The sequence below is a fragment of the Aquarana catesbeiana genome, linkage group LG03, assembly GCF_042186555.1.
Source record: "Aquarana catesbeiana isolate 2022-GZ linkage group LG03, ASM4218655v1, whole genome shotgun sequence".
NCBI lineage: Eukaryota > Metazoa > Chordata > Amphibia > Anura > Ranidae > Aquarana > Aquarana catesbeiana.
Genome location: NC_133326.1, coordinates 543728356 through 543744420, shown reverse-complemented (window position 1 = coordinate 543744420; position 16065 = coordinate 543728356). Strand labels below are relative to the sequence as shown.

The window sequence follows — 16065 nt, the reverse complement described above, 5'->3', positions numbered from 1 at the left end:
AATTTGGAAAGCATCTGATCACACCAGTCTTGGTGTGATCTGATGTTTTCAAGGGCAGAGGGGACATCTGGTTTCTAATAGACCCCAGATCTCTCCATAAAGAGTACCTGTCAGTGTCTATTGCTGTTAGAAGGGATGTTTACATTTCTTGTGACAGCAATAAAAGTGAAAAAACAAAACAAATGAAAGAAACAGTGTAAAAATAAAAAATAAATAATTAAAAAAAAGGTTTAAGCGCCCCCCCCCCCCCCCCGTGCTTGAGCATGAAGGCGAACGGACATATCGGTCCCACGCGCATATGTGAACAGCGATTGCACCACACATGTAAGGTATTCCCGCATCCAATTCCCAATAGCAGGAGATTTTGACCGGCTCTCTATGGAGCCGGTTCACATATCTCCGCTGCGGCGAGAATTTGCACAGGAGCCCTGTGCGTCTTTTGGTCCATTTCAAGTCTGAATTCAGCCAAAAATTTGCACCGGACCCATGCTGTGAGCCGAATGCGAAGATAGTGTTAACCCAGCCTACACAAGGTGTCAGAAAAGGCCTGGTCTTCTTTTTTACAGATAACAATAATACTACTAATAATAATATCACATAGACAGTACGTTAAATAGAGATTTTCTTTATTAGAATATGCATGATTATTATAGATGGAAATCCAGAAAAAAAAAAGAAACATTTTGTGTATTCTCTAGCACATACAGTAACAGAATAAGTCAAAGCATCAGCTCTGTGACACAGACATGATATTTTATCACACTGATTAGTAACATAGTAGGGAGTGATTTGTTTAATCAAAATATAGGTAAGATGCAAATTTAGATTTTCAACTTTTTGTATTGTTAAGCTATTCCATTTTAAATTCACATCATTTTGGAATTGGGTAATCTGTACCCTCTAATACTCAGGGAACTACAAGCCCGAGAAGGCTGTTCTATTAGCTGGCGGACAGGTCTTGTGTCTAGACATTCCTTGGTGATCATATTTTAAGGGTCATCCCACCCAAAGCAAATATATCAGTATTTGTAGCTGCTGTCTGAAAAGTCCAGCATGCTGCTTCTTTGCTGTTCTTTTCAAAAAGCACACCAAAAATACACCTTCCATTCAAGTCACAGGGTGGGTTTTTAGGTGCATTTTTGGGGTTGCGTGGCAAAAGATGCTGATTGTTAACCACTTTTACCCCTTCCTGCCCAGGCTAATTTTCAGCTTTCAGCGCTGTCACATTTTGAATGCCAATTACTCAGCCATGCAATACTGTACCCAAATACAATTGTTATAATTTTTTGAGACAGATAGAACTTTCTTTTGGTTGGTCCTGTCTGTACCATGTGATCACTGTGACCAATCACAGAGATCTCAATAGTACGCAATGAATAGCTATGAATGAAAGCTATTGTGTACTATTGACATATGATCGCTGTGATTGGTCACATCGATCACATGGTACCAGGACGGCATGGTACAATGAACTGTCAGATCGCGGGACTGCACAGCCCCTAGAGCACGCACAAGGCACGCACCTGAAGGACGTCCTCGTGCGTGGAAGGATGTCCACCCAGGATAACAGTGCTCCTGCTCGGCCGTCATTTTACAATAGGCTGAACGGGAGGTGGTTAAGAAGCAGGCATGTGCTGGCGTTTTTAACAACCAGTGAATAGTTGATTGTTAAGGAGATGGCACAAGCTGATGTCCTTGACAATCAGCAGATAGTTACACAAACAATGCCCCCTCGCACTCTCACCCCCACCCCCCCCAGTGGTCACCATGCTCCAGCCCCCTCTGCTTCCTTCCTGTAGAGAAGTCCAGCCAGCTGCCCCCCTCCCCTCTCCTCGCATTCTCAGGGTCGATATGTAAGTGTAGTTATCACTGGTTGTTAAGGACGCTGGCGGGTCACAGCTACTTAAAAAACAGTGAATAGCTGGTTGTTAAGGAGCGGGCACCAAATGGCATCCTTGGTACTAGGCATTCACCACTGGTGCATTTCACTAAATTTTAACTCAACGCATTTAAATCGTGCTCTGCGTTTTTTAAACATTTTACAAAAGTTTCAGGCTCCATGCACACTGGATGTTAAAATAATGTTATAAAAACAGCAGTAGCTTTGCAGTGAATCTTTCAATGTTTTTGCAATATCGTTTATTAGCGTTTTTCCGCATTAGCGATTTTTAGCGTTTTTTTATTTTAGTTATATTTTTTTTTTTTCAATGGATAAAATACATTAAAAAACGCTGGTGAGCCACGTTTTTGAGCGTTTATCGATGTTTATCAGCGTTTATGGGCGTTTGGCGTTTTTTGTTGTCAGACAAACGACTCCTGAACGCGATTTTATGGCGTTCAGAAAACAGCCCATAAACTCCACTGCTGATAAAAGTTCAAAAACGTCCATGTGTGCATGGACACGTAGGATAACATATAGTGCAGTTTATGGGCTGTTAAAAAGAAACGCCCAAACTCCAAAAAACGGCCGTTTATGAGCTCCAGTGTGCATGGAGCCTCAGTGTGAAAGCAGCCTTATTCATGAATGTTGGCCCTAGAATTATTGCTCCCATTCTAATATTGGCAGCAATAACCCACGTGTGGTGCAATCGCTGTTTACATACATGTCCGGACCTACACATGCATTTGCGTGTATGCATGGGGGTTTCTTTTTACATTTTTTTAAATGATCTTTATTTTATTTTTTTTATTTTACACTTTTTCCATTTAACTTTATTGCTATCACAAGAGGGCTAACAAGCCCCCTATGCAACAGTTTTGGGCAGGTCACAGGTACTCTTTATGGAGACATCAGGGGTCTATTAGACCACCAATGTCCTACCTTCCTTCAAAGCAGCTAAACAAGCACATGTTGTGCTTGATTGACTGCTTTCCTGGCTGTAACAGCCAGAAAATGACTACTCTGGAAACAAAAGTGATGAAATCATCATCTTCTGGCTTCATTAGTCACAGAAGATCTGGGGGAACAAAAATACCTCCATCTCCTCTGTGTGAGGCCACCCTGGCCATTTACTGCAGGGGGTACTGAAGGGGGTACTGTAAAAGTGGGAGCCGCCTGAATCACTTTTACTAGATAGTTGCTGATCACTGGCTGTAAAAAATTATACCAAAATCATGGCTGCTTCTACCGCCATAATCTTGGTATAACCGCTTGCCAACAGGCTGTATTATATTTACAGCAGTCAGCAAGTGGTTAAAGAGTTTACACATAGGTATAATTTCAGTTACTAAAAGTTGTAAATTCATTGAACAATAAATTAACTTGGAGATTCAAACATAATTTAGTGCTGATGGTTTTGGTTATTTTTCTATTATTTTTATTGATGTCTCTATCTGTTAGGGGGTTCATTCTCTATAATTGTCCTGATTACCAATGTCACTGAGAATAAAAGTGAGGGTGAATCCAAAATTTTGTGTTGCAGAGGGAGAAAATCTTTCAATGGTGACACTTGTCCCGTGACAACTGTCTAAGAGGGGATTTCCTTCACATTGGAAAGGTATCTTTTCATTTCTCGTTGAGTCTACTGGATAGGAAATGAAGGGAAGTCTCCCTAATGAGATTCAGATGGCAATACTTGTGGCAAAAAAAGATGGCATAGTTGACCATACTTGTGGCACGCATATTGTCTGTGGTTGAGCTGTCATTAGACAAATTAGATGACAGGCCAAAATGCATAGAGCCAATAAGAGTGGCTTTAAGCCTTGTGATCACTGTGATAGACAATCCCAGCAATCACAAACATAAACACTACTACTGTATACTTTTGAGAGCCCTCCCCTTCCTCTCACAATGAATAAAGGGTAGGAAGGAGGATATACTAAGGACCCATTCACACCTGAGCGTTTTGTAGCTTGAAGCCTGAATCTACAAAATGCTGGAGGGGAAAAAATCAATTATTCTCTATGGAGATGGTTCACATCTCCACTCCAAAACGCCTGAAGCCAGAAGCTCCAAAACACCTGAAGCTCAAACAAGTTCTGGAACTTTCTTTTAGGCAGATTTGGGCGTTTTTCTGCTTTTTACATTGGTGACCTTTTGACCTGTGCAAAATTGCAGCAAAGTCTCAGTAAAATTGTGCAACTTTCTGCCTGAAAACGCTAAGCTCAGGTGTGATTTGGGCCTTAAGGAATAGGAATCGCAGGCAGAAGCAGATCGAAGGTGGGGTGATGTTAAATAATTTGATTGTGGGATCTTTTTTTTTTTTACCTTTTCAACATTGTTCTCTCTCTGTGAATGACCTTTAGGCCCCTTTCACACTGGGGCGGTAGGGGGCGTCGGCAGTAAAACAGCGCTATTTTTAGCGCTGTGTTACCGCGCTATTCGGCCGCTAGCGGTGCGGTTTTAACCCCCCGCTGGCGGACGAAAAAGGTTAAAACCACTCGTATAGCGCGGCTATAGCCGCGCTGTCCCATTGATTTCAATGGGCAGGAGCGGTTTAGGAGCGGTGAATACACCGCTCCTTCACCGCTCCAAAGATGCGGCTGACAGGAGGTTTTTTCTTCTCCTGCCATCGCACCGCTTCAGTGTGAAAGCCCTCGGGCTTTCACACTGAACAAACAGCGGAGGCTGTTTTGGGGCGGTTTGCAGGCGGTATTTTTAGCGCAATAACGCCTGCAAACCACCCCAGTGTGAAAGGGGCCTTACATTAATGATGCGCTGAATCTAGTGCACTATTACCAAGCTCAGTGTTTTCATCACCTCACTACAGGCATGTTTCCTCATTTCCAAAAATTGTGGCTAATATAATTTTAGTGGTGTTTGTACTGTCCTGCCATTTTTATTTGATATGTTTTATAACATAAAGAAAGGGAAATTTATTATTTTTTTTATAAACATTTAGTCTTTTTACCCTTATAGTAAAAAATAAGAAGCAGTGGTTATATAAAATTCATTTGAGTACAGTATTGTACAAAAGAGTAATTGTCAGTCAGCCTACCACAGCACTGAAAACTGACCTGGTAATGAAGGGGTATATACAGGTAAGTACTCGTGGTTAATCCTCCCCTACCGAAAATTTAAAAAAAAATAGTGAACTTGTGTACTTTAATTTAACTGTGGTTGGGGTTTTACTCCACTAGCAATTAGGTCGTTTACACGTGTGAGAAAAGTCCTAATAACAGGCTGCATTGTGTCTGAGTGTGCTCCTTGCTCTGTATATTTCATCATATAACTGTCAAGGTTTTCATTACATTTAATTACTTTATAAAATGATGAGCATAATTCTCTAATCTGAGTAGATCCACAAATAAGAATGTCAACAATGTTTACACCGTACTCAATTATGCTCTTCTTGTTTAAATGAGTGTCAGCAAGATATCCTCCACAGTGCATTGCCACAAGGCCCCCACGGTCATCGAAAACAGGACCACCAGAAGCCCCTTCATAAAGACATGTGTCATAAGTCACATGTTTGCTGGACAGTATATTAAAACTGTACTTTAAAAGAACTTGAATGTAAGATTTATCAGAAAAAATAGTGTTGGCGATTGTGTCAGCTCTTTTGGAAAAATTCACCACTGAACACATAGGATCAATTTTTTTGTATAAACCACCTGGATGGCCAATGATACTGACAGCACCATCCTCTGGGGGAGGAGCCACATATTTCAACAAGCCTTTCCCAGGCATTTCTGGTGAAATCTGTACAAATGCAAAATCATATGTCTCATTGTAATATGTAACAATGCATTGATGGAGATCAGGTGGTTCAGCTGATTCACTCTCATAGTTAAACACTACTTCACCATTGGGTATAGGGTTATGTTTCCAGTCAAATCCTGACTCTATCAGAAATTTCAGAACATGGTGACAGGTGAGACCCAGATTCTCAGTTAGAAGGAAGAAGGTACCACTGCGTACCTCTCTGTCAAATGTAAATTTAATTAGTCCCACACTGTCCAGGTGCTGAGTCAGTAGTCGATGAGTGGTAGCCAGCATGGCCTCCTTGTACATGACATTATGACTGTAATCTTTTATCATATCAGATATCATCTGCTTTCTCTCAACATTACTAACATTATTAAATGCGCTTGAAAATTCCTCACTTTTAGGTGTCTGACAGATTTCAGGAATTTCAGGCTCGGATTGGGGAACTGATGAAGTTTGGGGAACTTCTTGTCTGATCTGAAAGTCTTTATTTCTCTCATCAGATCTTTGCAAGCCCACAGATTTCTGGGTCTTAGGATCAGGCCTGCTATTTGGCTTCTTATAATTTGTCACCTGAATAGTATACACTACATCAGGGTCAAGAAATGACAAAGGTATGTCCCATTCATCTAATGCTGCTTTGTTTGGATTTTTAAGACCGAACTTGCTGTTGATATCAAACCGTTTATCATTTTGAATTGCCTCTTCTATTGTCTGATCTGCTCTCCCGTACACAGCTAGAGGCTTTTTTTTCCAGGTGTATCTACCATCACGCAATACATGTCTTGGACCATCCCCTTCAGTGTATCCTTTACATTGCACTTTAAAAAAAATTCCTTTGCCACAAACATTGTAGTTGGAGTCTGGAAGTAATGACAGGATGGTTTTCTTGTTCTTGAATTTTTTTCTGCGTATTATTTCTATTTTTTCTCCTTCCTCCAGGACACAGCATGGTACAAAAGGGTTGATGATTGCTTCAAGTTTACTTGAATAAAGGATAATGTTTTCTGAGTCTATAGATTTCTTTGCGTAGTAAATAACTGTATTATTCCCTTCGACGCTACGGTTAATCTCTTTACGTTTATCCATAAAAGTAATGACTCGTGACTTAGTGTTGAATTGAATGATACATTTCTATAAGGTAAAAGAAAAAATGTGGTTTAAAAAACAGATACAGTGGAACCTCGGATTACGAGCATAATCTGTTCCAGGAGTATGCTCGTAATCCAAAGTACTCGCATATCAAAACGAGTTCTCCCATTGCAGTCAAAGAAAACGAAAATAATTTGTTCCGCATTGACTTCAATGGGATGCAATATCGCATGCAGCCAGAGGCGGGGGGTGCCGGAGAGCCTCGGAAACGGCCGAAAAGCCCCGAGGACACTTCGGCTGACCCCGGCAAACCTCGGAAAGACTTCCTGCCCGAGATTTGCCGAGGTCAACCGAAGTGTCCTCTGGGCTTTCCGTGCATTTCCGGAGGCTGCAATCAGCGACTTTCGGCTCTGCTCGGCTCCGGCGCCCCCCCACCTCAGGACAAAAGCGGTACTGCACACCGCTTTGGCCTGAATCGTGCTCGTTTTGCTAGACAATACTCGCAAATCTGTTCCAGGAGTATTCTTGTAATCCAAAGTACTCGCATATCAAAACGAGTTTTCCCATTGCAGTCAAAGAAAACGAAAATAATTTGTTCCACATTGACTTCAATGGGATGCAATATCGCATGCGGCCAGAGGCGGGGGTGCCGGAGAGCCTCGGAAACGGCCGAAAAGCCCCGAGGACACTTCGGCTGACCTCGGCAAACCTCGGAAAGACTTCCTACCCGAGATTTGCCCAGGTCAACCGAAGTGTCCTTTGGGCTTTCCGTGCATTTCCGAAGGCTGCATTCAGCAACTTTCGTCTCAGCTCGGCTCCGGCGCCCCCCCCCCCCCCACCTCAGGCCAAAAGCGATACTGCACACCGCTTTGGCCTGAATCGTGCTCATTTTGCTAGACAATACACGCAAACCGAGTTACGATTTTTAAAAATACAGTGCTCGTATTGCGAAACGCTCGTTAACCGCATTACTCGCAATCCGAGGTTCCACTGTATACGATTATTTTATTCTTGGTCAGTATGAATACTGATATTTATGACGACAAACTATAACAATGTGATAACAGCAGCGTGTAGGCAGGTGCAGTCTGCTTTCTCTACTGCAGGTGTCGCTATTGACGTTGGCACTGCAGATGGAGTGGAAGTCAGGAGGAACATGGTTGCCTGGGTCACTGGGGAAGCGATCTGTTTGGATGCTCTTGCCCCATGTGACTCTGGTAATCTTGGGTCAGGCAGAGCCTTTTTAAGGCCCAGGCTCTCAGGTTTGGGAGAGACAGTAACAGTGCTAGGGAAAGGTTTCTGACGAGGAAGGAAAGCGTAGGGTTGCATCTCTCTGGATACCATCCTGATTGGGTATGAGACGGCCAGGCCGCATTCTGTCCCCTCTCAACAGACACTGTTCAACTGGAACCTACTTCTTCATGTCCCATCGTGTTTGTTGAGAACTTTTGCCACATCACTTCAATATAAGTTTTATGTTGCACCCGACTCTGTGAATTATTGTCCCTGCCCTCGCTGCACCCCACTAACAAGCGGCAAAGATAAGGAGAGGATAGGGGGTCCAAACCCTTCCTTCAGCATCCATGGCATTAGCATCAGGCTGAGGAACATTCTCTGCATCTCTTCGCTAGCACTCTGGGCCCCTACATCCCTGCTAACCATTTCACTCTCATTGCCAGGGCTGCCCAACATGTTGCTTCTGGGCAGTTACATTTTTTTTCTATAAAGGCATAAGGAGGGCAGCCTTAATAAGGGCACTCATTAGCACAGCCACCCTATGCATTCCCACTGGCAGGAGTGGCTGATAGAACAGCCAGCCATGTCAGCAGAAGGGAAATTGATTTTGTGTTTATTTTTGTATGTGTGTATATATACAGTGTGTGTATATGGGTGTTTCAGTATGTGCACATATGTGTGTATATGGGTATAATATTGTGAGTGTATGTTTGTGTGTGTGTTGTGTATATGTTTGTGTGTGCATGTATACAGTGTGTATATAGGTATAACTGTGTGCACCTGTGTGTACATTGTGTATGCAAGTGGATATGTGTGTATACAGTGTGTATATGGGTATAACAGTGTATGTGTGTATACAATGTGTGTATGTGTATAAATTGTGTCTGTGTGAATAGGGGGTACTGCTGTGTTATGCATAAAGGGAAGTGGCAAAATGAATCATAGGGAGTGCTGGGCTGACACCTACATTGTGCACATAAACTATACCTGACTCCCGCAATCTGTGCATTACCCACTACTGACCCCTATTCTCGGTAGATTACATGCCCCTTTGCTATTTACATTACATACTCCTGACACCTGTACATTTCATACACCTGACCTATACACTATTTACTGTACATTACATAATCCTGACACCTGCACTCTATATATAGGCTAAAATGTTAAAGTGGTAGTAAACTGCTGTGTTTTTTTTTTTCCTGGAGCCTGCAAGGTAAAGTCATAATGTGCTAGTATGCATTGCTGTCACCGCTGACAAGGCTTCCATCTTCACCCGTCTTTCTTCCGGGCCGTGGACTCCGGCTGCGTGAGTGGAGGGAGCCACGATGATGTCATTCCCGCACATGTGCGCAGAAGCCGCTACTTATGGCACAGGACTCTGGGGGAATGGCCCAGGTGGCCATTCCTTCAGAGCGCATGCGCTGGTGACGTAACCGGCAGCATGTACAGTAAATATCTCCTAAACGGTGCACATTTAGGAGATATTTACAGTTCCTATAGGTAAGCCTTATTATAGGCTTACCTATAGGTACAAATGATGCATGGGAGTTTACTCCCACTTTAAGCTCCTCACACTAGGAACATTTGGCCTGGAGGGCAGACAAAACCTTTCTATGGTATGGCAAAGTGTGCCATCTTGCCCTATTTATTGGTGGATATGATGAAATGTGGGTGTTTCCAAAGGACATGATTTAGTGCGACACCTTTTAAATCTTCTAGAATCAGCTCCCATTGCATCTCTCAGCATTTGGTCACATGACATGTCAGAACCTCAGAAGCAGTTGGTGCTGAAACACTTTCTTGAACACAAGTCTGAATAGAGAGCAGATAGCTACAGTATATAACATTCCTGCCATGTGTCACTGACTGCGTGTCTTGCTCTGATCCATGTCTGAATAGTGAAGTATCTCTATTCAGAGTCACCAGCCCAACATATCTTATTTGTACTGACCAAGGGGGCAAATTTCCTTCTGCCCCAGTCTAGTTCTCATCTGGGTTCAGGCCACCAAAAAAGTAAAGATTTTAGTGTATGCTGGAAACTTAAACCACCAACCTGTTTCGATTGGGAATAGTAAACAAAGCTGTCAAATATACATGAAAAAGTATATTAAATAAGATGAAATTACACTTTCTGGATGTAGGTTGGCCTCCTCTGTATACTCTGCATTCTTTGGATTGTTTCTTGTTTGTGGTTTTTCAAAGGTTTCTGTACAATTCTGCTTGTCTGGTTGGTCACATTGATCCTGTTGGAATAGAGATGACCAATAACTACGGAGACCGCAATTATGAACACAATATTAATTTGTCATCCTGTTACATTAAAAGCGTACTCCAGTTATAACTGAAAATGAAGAATTGCATACAAGGAGTTCTACCAACATGCTTATGGCTCTAGTGAAGATTCTGCTTCCTTCCCTCACACTATAGTGTTCTGTTCTTACACATTAAGTGCTCGTTTTCTTGAAGTGCTGTATTCTTGTTCTCTGTTTTTCACACCCCTCATCACAAGTGTCTTTATACAGACTTGTATTGCAGAGAAGGGGAAGAGGTGTGTCAGGAATCAGCAGCAGAGATGACCAAATCTGCATGGCTACACTCAAGAAACTGGGACCAGACTGTGTATGCGTTTAGGTGAGATTTATTTAGTGAAACAAAAACCATCCAAACACCAGCACACAGCAAACATAAAAAATATAAGTGAATCAAAAACCCAGTGACAGAATACCTAACTAATCAAGCCAATAAACAGAAAAACTTAACCAAAAACACAAATAGAGGGAAACAGCATCACCAGCTAACGCGTTTTACACTCCCTTAGCGCTTAGTCATGCTTCATATACATATGTCCACTACAGAGATATATATATATATACATATATGCAACAATTATTTGTGATTTGAACAATCTGTGTGGAATTGGTTTGCGTCTTGCAATAATTGGCAGATAAGTACCCCTGTTTAGAGATGCAAATACAAATACTCTAACATATATAACAGATATAAAACATCAAATAAATCATATGAAAGACAGACTGCAAAAAACTTATAAAAAATATTTTTTTTTTCTTGAAAAGTCAGAAAAAAATATGTTTATCGGGGTCACTAGTAGCAGAAACCTACGATGTACTATATTTATCCATAAAAATGTGACACATCCCATTCACGATTGAGCCCTACAGGTTTCCATGTACCCAGACAGAAGATCCAAAAAACGTCCTTTCTGCACAAAAGTCTGAATGTTTTGCCACCTCTCCTGGGGACTGTGATCTGTGATCTTTTCAACACCTTGTATAGATACAGCAGAGGGATCACTTGCATGACAACAGTTGAAGTGGTTTGCTACATTGGTTAAATGTTTCTTATTAATATCATAAAGATGGTCGTGCTGGCAATCCCTTAACCACTTGCTGACTAGCCACAGTATGTACTGTATACTTTGGTAGGTCGGTTCTCCTGTGCAAACCGATGTACCCGTACGTCGGTCCGTGCATGTTAAACTGCGGGCAATTAATTTAACATGCACCCGATGTCTGCTGGCCACCTGCGATCGCAGTAAGGAGAGGCAGAATGGGGATCTGCTTGTCAGGGGATAACTCTGTGATCTGCTGTTCCTATTGATCAGGAACAGCGATCTCTTTGTTGTTCCAGGCAGCCCAGCCACCACACAGTTAGAACACACCCAGGGAACACAGTTAACCCCTTGACTGCCCCCTAGTGTTAACCCCTTCCCTGCCAGTGTCATTTATACATTGATCAGTGCATTTTTATAGCACTGATCAATGTAATAATGTCACTGGTCCCCAAAAAGTGTCACTTGGGGTCAGATTTGGCTGCCGCAATGTCGCAGTCCCAGCAAAAACATAAAAAAAAAAATAAAGTCCATAAATCTATCCCCATTTTGTAGACGCTATAACTTTTGTGAAAACCAATCAATATACGCTTATTGTGATTTTTGTTTACCAGAAATATGTAGCAGAATACATATTGGCCTAAACTGATGAATAAATTCGTTTTTTTATGTATATTTTTTGGATATGTATTATAGCAGAAAGTAAAAAATATTGTTTTTTTTTTTCAAAATTGGCGGTCTTTTTTTTTTTATAGCGCAAAAAATAAAAAAAGTAGAGGTGATCAAATACCACCAAAAGAAAACTCTATTTGTGAGAAAAAAAGGACATCAATCTGGGACTGAAGTGGTTAATCTACGGGTGGTACGGCCGACATACTGAATTTTGCATGTAAGTACATACTATATATCAAATACCTAGTGTTGCAATTAATAAAGGAAGGAATGTCATGATTTTTATCATTACTAGTAGAATGTACAAAATATGTGAACAACAGGGGCATCCACCAATGCCACATGCAAAAGTACCTTTGAACTGGAGCCAATGTGAAGGATTATCCTTCCTGCTGGAAAGTAAACCTGAAGATACTGTATCTGTCTAACGTTGGTGCCCTGCGAGAGGCTACCTTAATGCCCTTAGACAACACCTGTGTATACTGTAAAAAGATACATCGTTATACAAAACAGGCAACCTTTTAACAATGTTTATTTATTTATTTATTTTTTTAAATTTCAGTCTGATTTTCACGTGATTTATATGGTTTATTTGATGTTTTATATCTGTTATATATGTTAGAGTATTTGCATCTCTAAACAGGGGTACTTATCTGCCAACTATTGGCAGCCGCAAACCAATTGTTCCACACAGATCACAATCACAAATAATTGTTGCATATATGTGTGTATTTATCTATCTATCTATCTATCTATCTATCTATCTATCTATCTATCTATCTATCTATCTATCTATCTATCTATCTATCTATCTATCTATCTTGGACATACAGTTCCTTGAAAAAGTATTCACACCCCTTAAAATGTACCATTTGTCATGTTACAATCGAAAACATAAATGTATTTTATTGGGATTTTATGTGATAGACCAACACAAAGTGGCACATAATTGTGAAGTTGAAGGACAATGATAAATGTTTTTCAATTTTTTTTTTACAAATACTGGTAAATATCTGAAAAGTGTGGCGCGCATTTGTATTCAGCCCCACTGAATCAATACATTGTAGAACCACCTTTCATTGCAATTACAGCTGCAAGTCTTTGTAGGGATGTCTCTACCAGCTTTGCACATCTAGAGAGTGACATTTTTGCCCATTATTCTATGCAAAATAGCTCAAGCTCTGTCAAATTGGATGGAGAGCGTCTGTGAACAACAATTTTCAAGTTTTGCCATAGATTCTCAGTTGGATATAGGTCTGGACTTTGGCTGGGCCATTCTAACATATGAATATGCTTTGATCTAAACCATTCCACTGTAGCTCTGGCTGTATGTTTAGGGTCGTTGTCCTGCTGGAAGGCGAACCTCCGCTCCAGTCTCAAGTCTTTTGCAGACTCTAACAGGTTTTCTTCTAAGATTGCCCTGTATTTGGCTCCATTCATCTTCCCAGCAACTCTGGCCAGCTTCCCTGTCATTGCTGAAGAAAAGCATCCTCACAACATGATGATGCCACCACCATGTTTCACGGTGGGGATTGTGTGTTCAGGGTGATGTGCAGTGTTATTTTTCCACCACACTTAGAGTTTTGCTTTTAGATCAAAAAGTTCAAGTTTGGTCTCATCTGACCAGAACACCTTCTTCCACATGTATGCTGTGTCCTCCACATGGCTTCTCCCAAACTGCAAAAGGGACTGTTTATGGCTTTCTTTCAACAATGGCTTTCTTCTTGCCACTCTTCCATAAAGGCCAGATTTGTGGAGTGCTTGACTAAAAGTTGTCCTGTGGACATTCTCCCACCTGACTTCTGTAGACAATTGGTTCCACTAGATTTTAGTTAGGAGTATCAAAGTAAAGGGGACTGAATACAAATGCATGACACACTTTTCAGATATTTATTTGTAAAAAATTTCAAAAACCATTTATCATTTTCCTTCTACTTCACAATTATGTGCCACTTTATGTTGGTCTATCACATAAAATCCCAATAAAATACATTTACGTTTTTGGTTGTAACAAGACAAAATGTGGAAAATTTCAAGGGGTATGAATACTTTTTCAAGGCATTGTATGTATGTAAGCTATGACTAAGCGCTAAGGAAGCGTGAAACGCGTTACCTGGTGATGCTGTTCCTCTCTATTTGTGTTTTTGGTAATGTTTTTACGGACTTGCTGAAATAAAGGTGATTTTACTGGACGTGCGTCCAACCAGAACTCTTTTTGCTAATTGGAGTTAGAGGCACTAGTAGGGGAGACCCTAAATACCCTCAGAGTGGCCAGCATTAGGTGGAAACGAATTACTGAGATCTGCTGGCTGCTAGGAGACACCCACTTGTGGACACCTGAAATACAACCTTCCACTCTGAGAAGCACAGTGTCACCAGCAGATCCGGGTCCTGACAAGGTGTGTCTCACCAGCTCTGTTACTGAGAGCTGATTACTGAGTGCACTGGGGGTATATGGCAGCCTATACATAAGTCTGTTTTCTTTGTGGGTTGAACAAAAATATCTGACTTGATATTCCTAGCCACACACTTAATGTGGATGGGGTAATCCTCCCCGTTGAGCTATTGTATTCTGATAGCAGTGATACTTTCCTGCCATCAGAATTCACTTATCAGCATTGCCAGGTAAACTCTGCAGTGCTTATCGACAGGTTGGTTGTACAGAAGTCAATTGGTAGATTGACTTCTGTACAACCTTCCTGCCCATACATGAATTGGAATTTGTTTGGTCTCTGCTAAACTAGCCGAATTTGGATCCATGCATGGCCAGCTTTACTCTAGTGCCTATTAGACTGCACAGTCATATTTAGACAACCTAAACTGCTATAACAGTAAAATAAAGGTAAAGCTATGAAAAAGAGGTAGTTTGTATAATGTCCACTATACTGCAAATCTTTTCCTGTGCCATAAATTGGGCTTTAAAGTAACCCTAAGTGAGGCTATACACAATAAACGTTGGCTGTGGTTAAAGTTGTAGTAAAGTCTTGGTAATTTAAATGGCTGTCTGCTTCCCCAATTATCCGCTGCTGACGCAGGGATTCTCAACACCCCGCTGTCACTGGATGAAATGTTGGATGCTTTGGCTTTTTCCCCTAATGGGAAATCACCAGGGGCGAATTGTTTCCCCTCGGGGGTGTACAAGCGGTATGCAGAAATCCTTTTACCAGCCTTACATAGAAAGTAAACTGATGCTCTGTGGCTGAGATGCTTATCCCCTTCTATGAACAAGGCTGTCATAATTGTACTGCTTAAAGTGATTGTAAGGCTTTGTTTTTTTGTTTTTTTTTTTTAAATAACAAACATGTCATATTTACCTCCACTGTGCAATTCGTTTTGCATAGAGTGGCCCCGATCCTGGACTTCTGGGGTCCCCCGGCGGCGCTGGTAGCTCCTCCCCGCATCGTTTAACCCCCTAGGGGAAGCGCTCTCCCAGGGGGTTACCTTGCGGGCGCGCTCCCGAGTCCAGCATTCGGCGTCCACAGACGCTGAATGTAGGACTCGGCCCCGCCCCCGGATTTGATTGACAGCAGCAGGAGCCAATGGCTGCGCTGCTATCAATCTATCCAATCAAGAGCTGAGACAGCGGGCAGAGGGGAAGAGCGTGTCTCTGGCGGGGAATACAGGACTCAGGTGAGTAAAATGGGGGGGGGGGGCTGGGGGGGCCGGTCAGTGACAGAAGTTTTTTCACCTTAATGCATAGGATGCATTAGGGTGAAAAAACATGAGGGTTTACAACCCCTTTAAACCTGGCAAAGAGGGATTGTCCCCAGACTCTAACAGGCCCATTTCTTTATTGACAACTGATGTCAAGCTATTGGCCTGGGTACTAGCGACAAGACTGGCAAAAGTATCTTCCAAATTGATTCATAGAGGCCAATCATGATTTATTCCGGCCCGATCTACAGCAGTAAACATTAGATGATTATTTTTGAATCTTCAGTTGTCTGTATACAACCCTGGCAACAGGGCAATACTATCCCTTGACGCTGCCAAGGCCTTTGAGAGCATTGAGTGGACCTATCTGTGAGAGGTATTGGAGCATTTTGGGCTAGGCAACTATTTTATC

General features: G+C 41.8%; 1 protein-coding gene across 4 annotated transcripts in view; it reads right to left on the bottom strand.

The window, feature by feature from the left end:
* Positions 1 to 609: 609 nt before the first annotated feature.
* LOC141132716 (serine protease FAM111A-like) overlaps positions 610 to 16065 on the bottom strand; it is a 104824-nt gene continuing 89368 nt past the window's right edge. For all 4 annotated transcript variants that reach the window (XM_073621468.1, XM_073621469.1, XM_073621466.1 and 1 more), the window contains 2 exons: positions 10105 to 10221; positions 610 to 6781 (listed from right to left, as the gene is read on the bottom strand). In XM_073621468.1, coding sequence (XP_073477569.1) covers positions 5045 to 6781; positions 10105 to 10221 — 1854 coding nt within the window. In that variant the 3' untranslated portion in view covers positions 610 to 5044. The remainder of the gene's footprint in view (positions 6782 to 10104; positions 10222 to 16065) is intronic.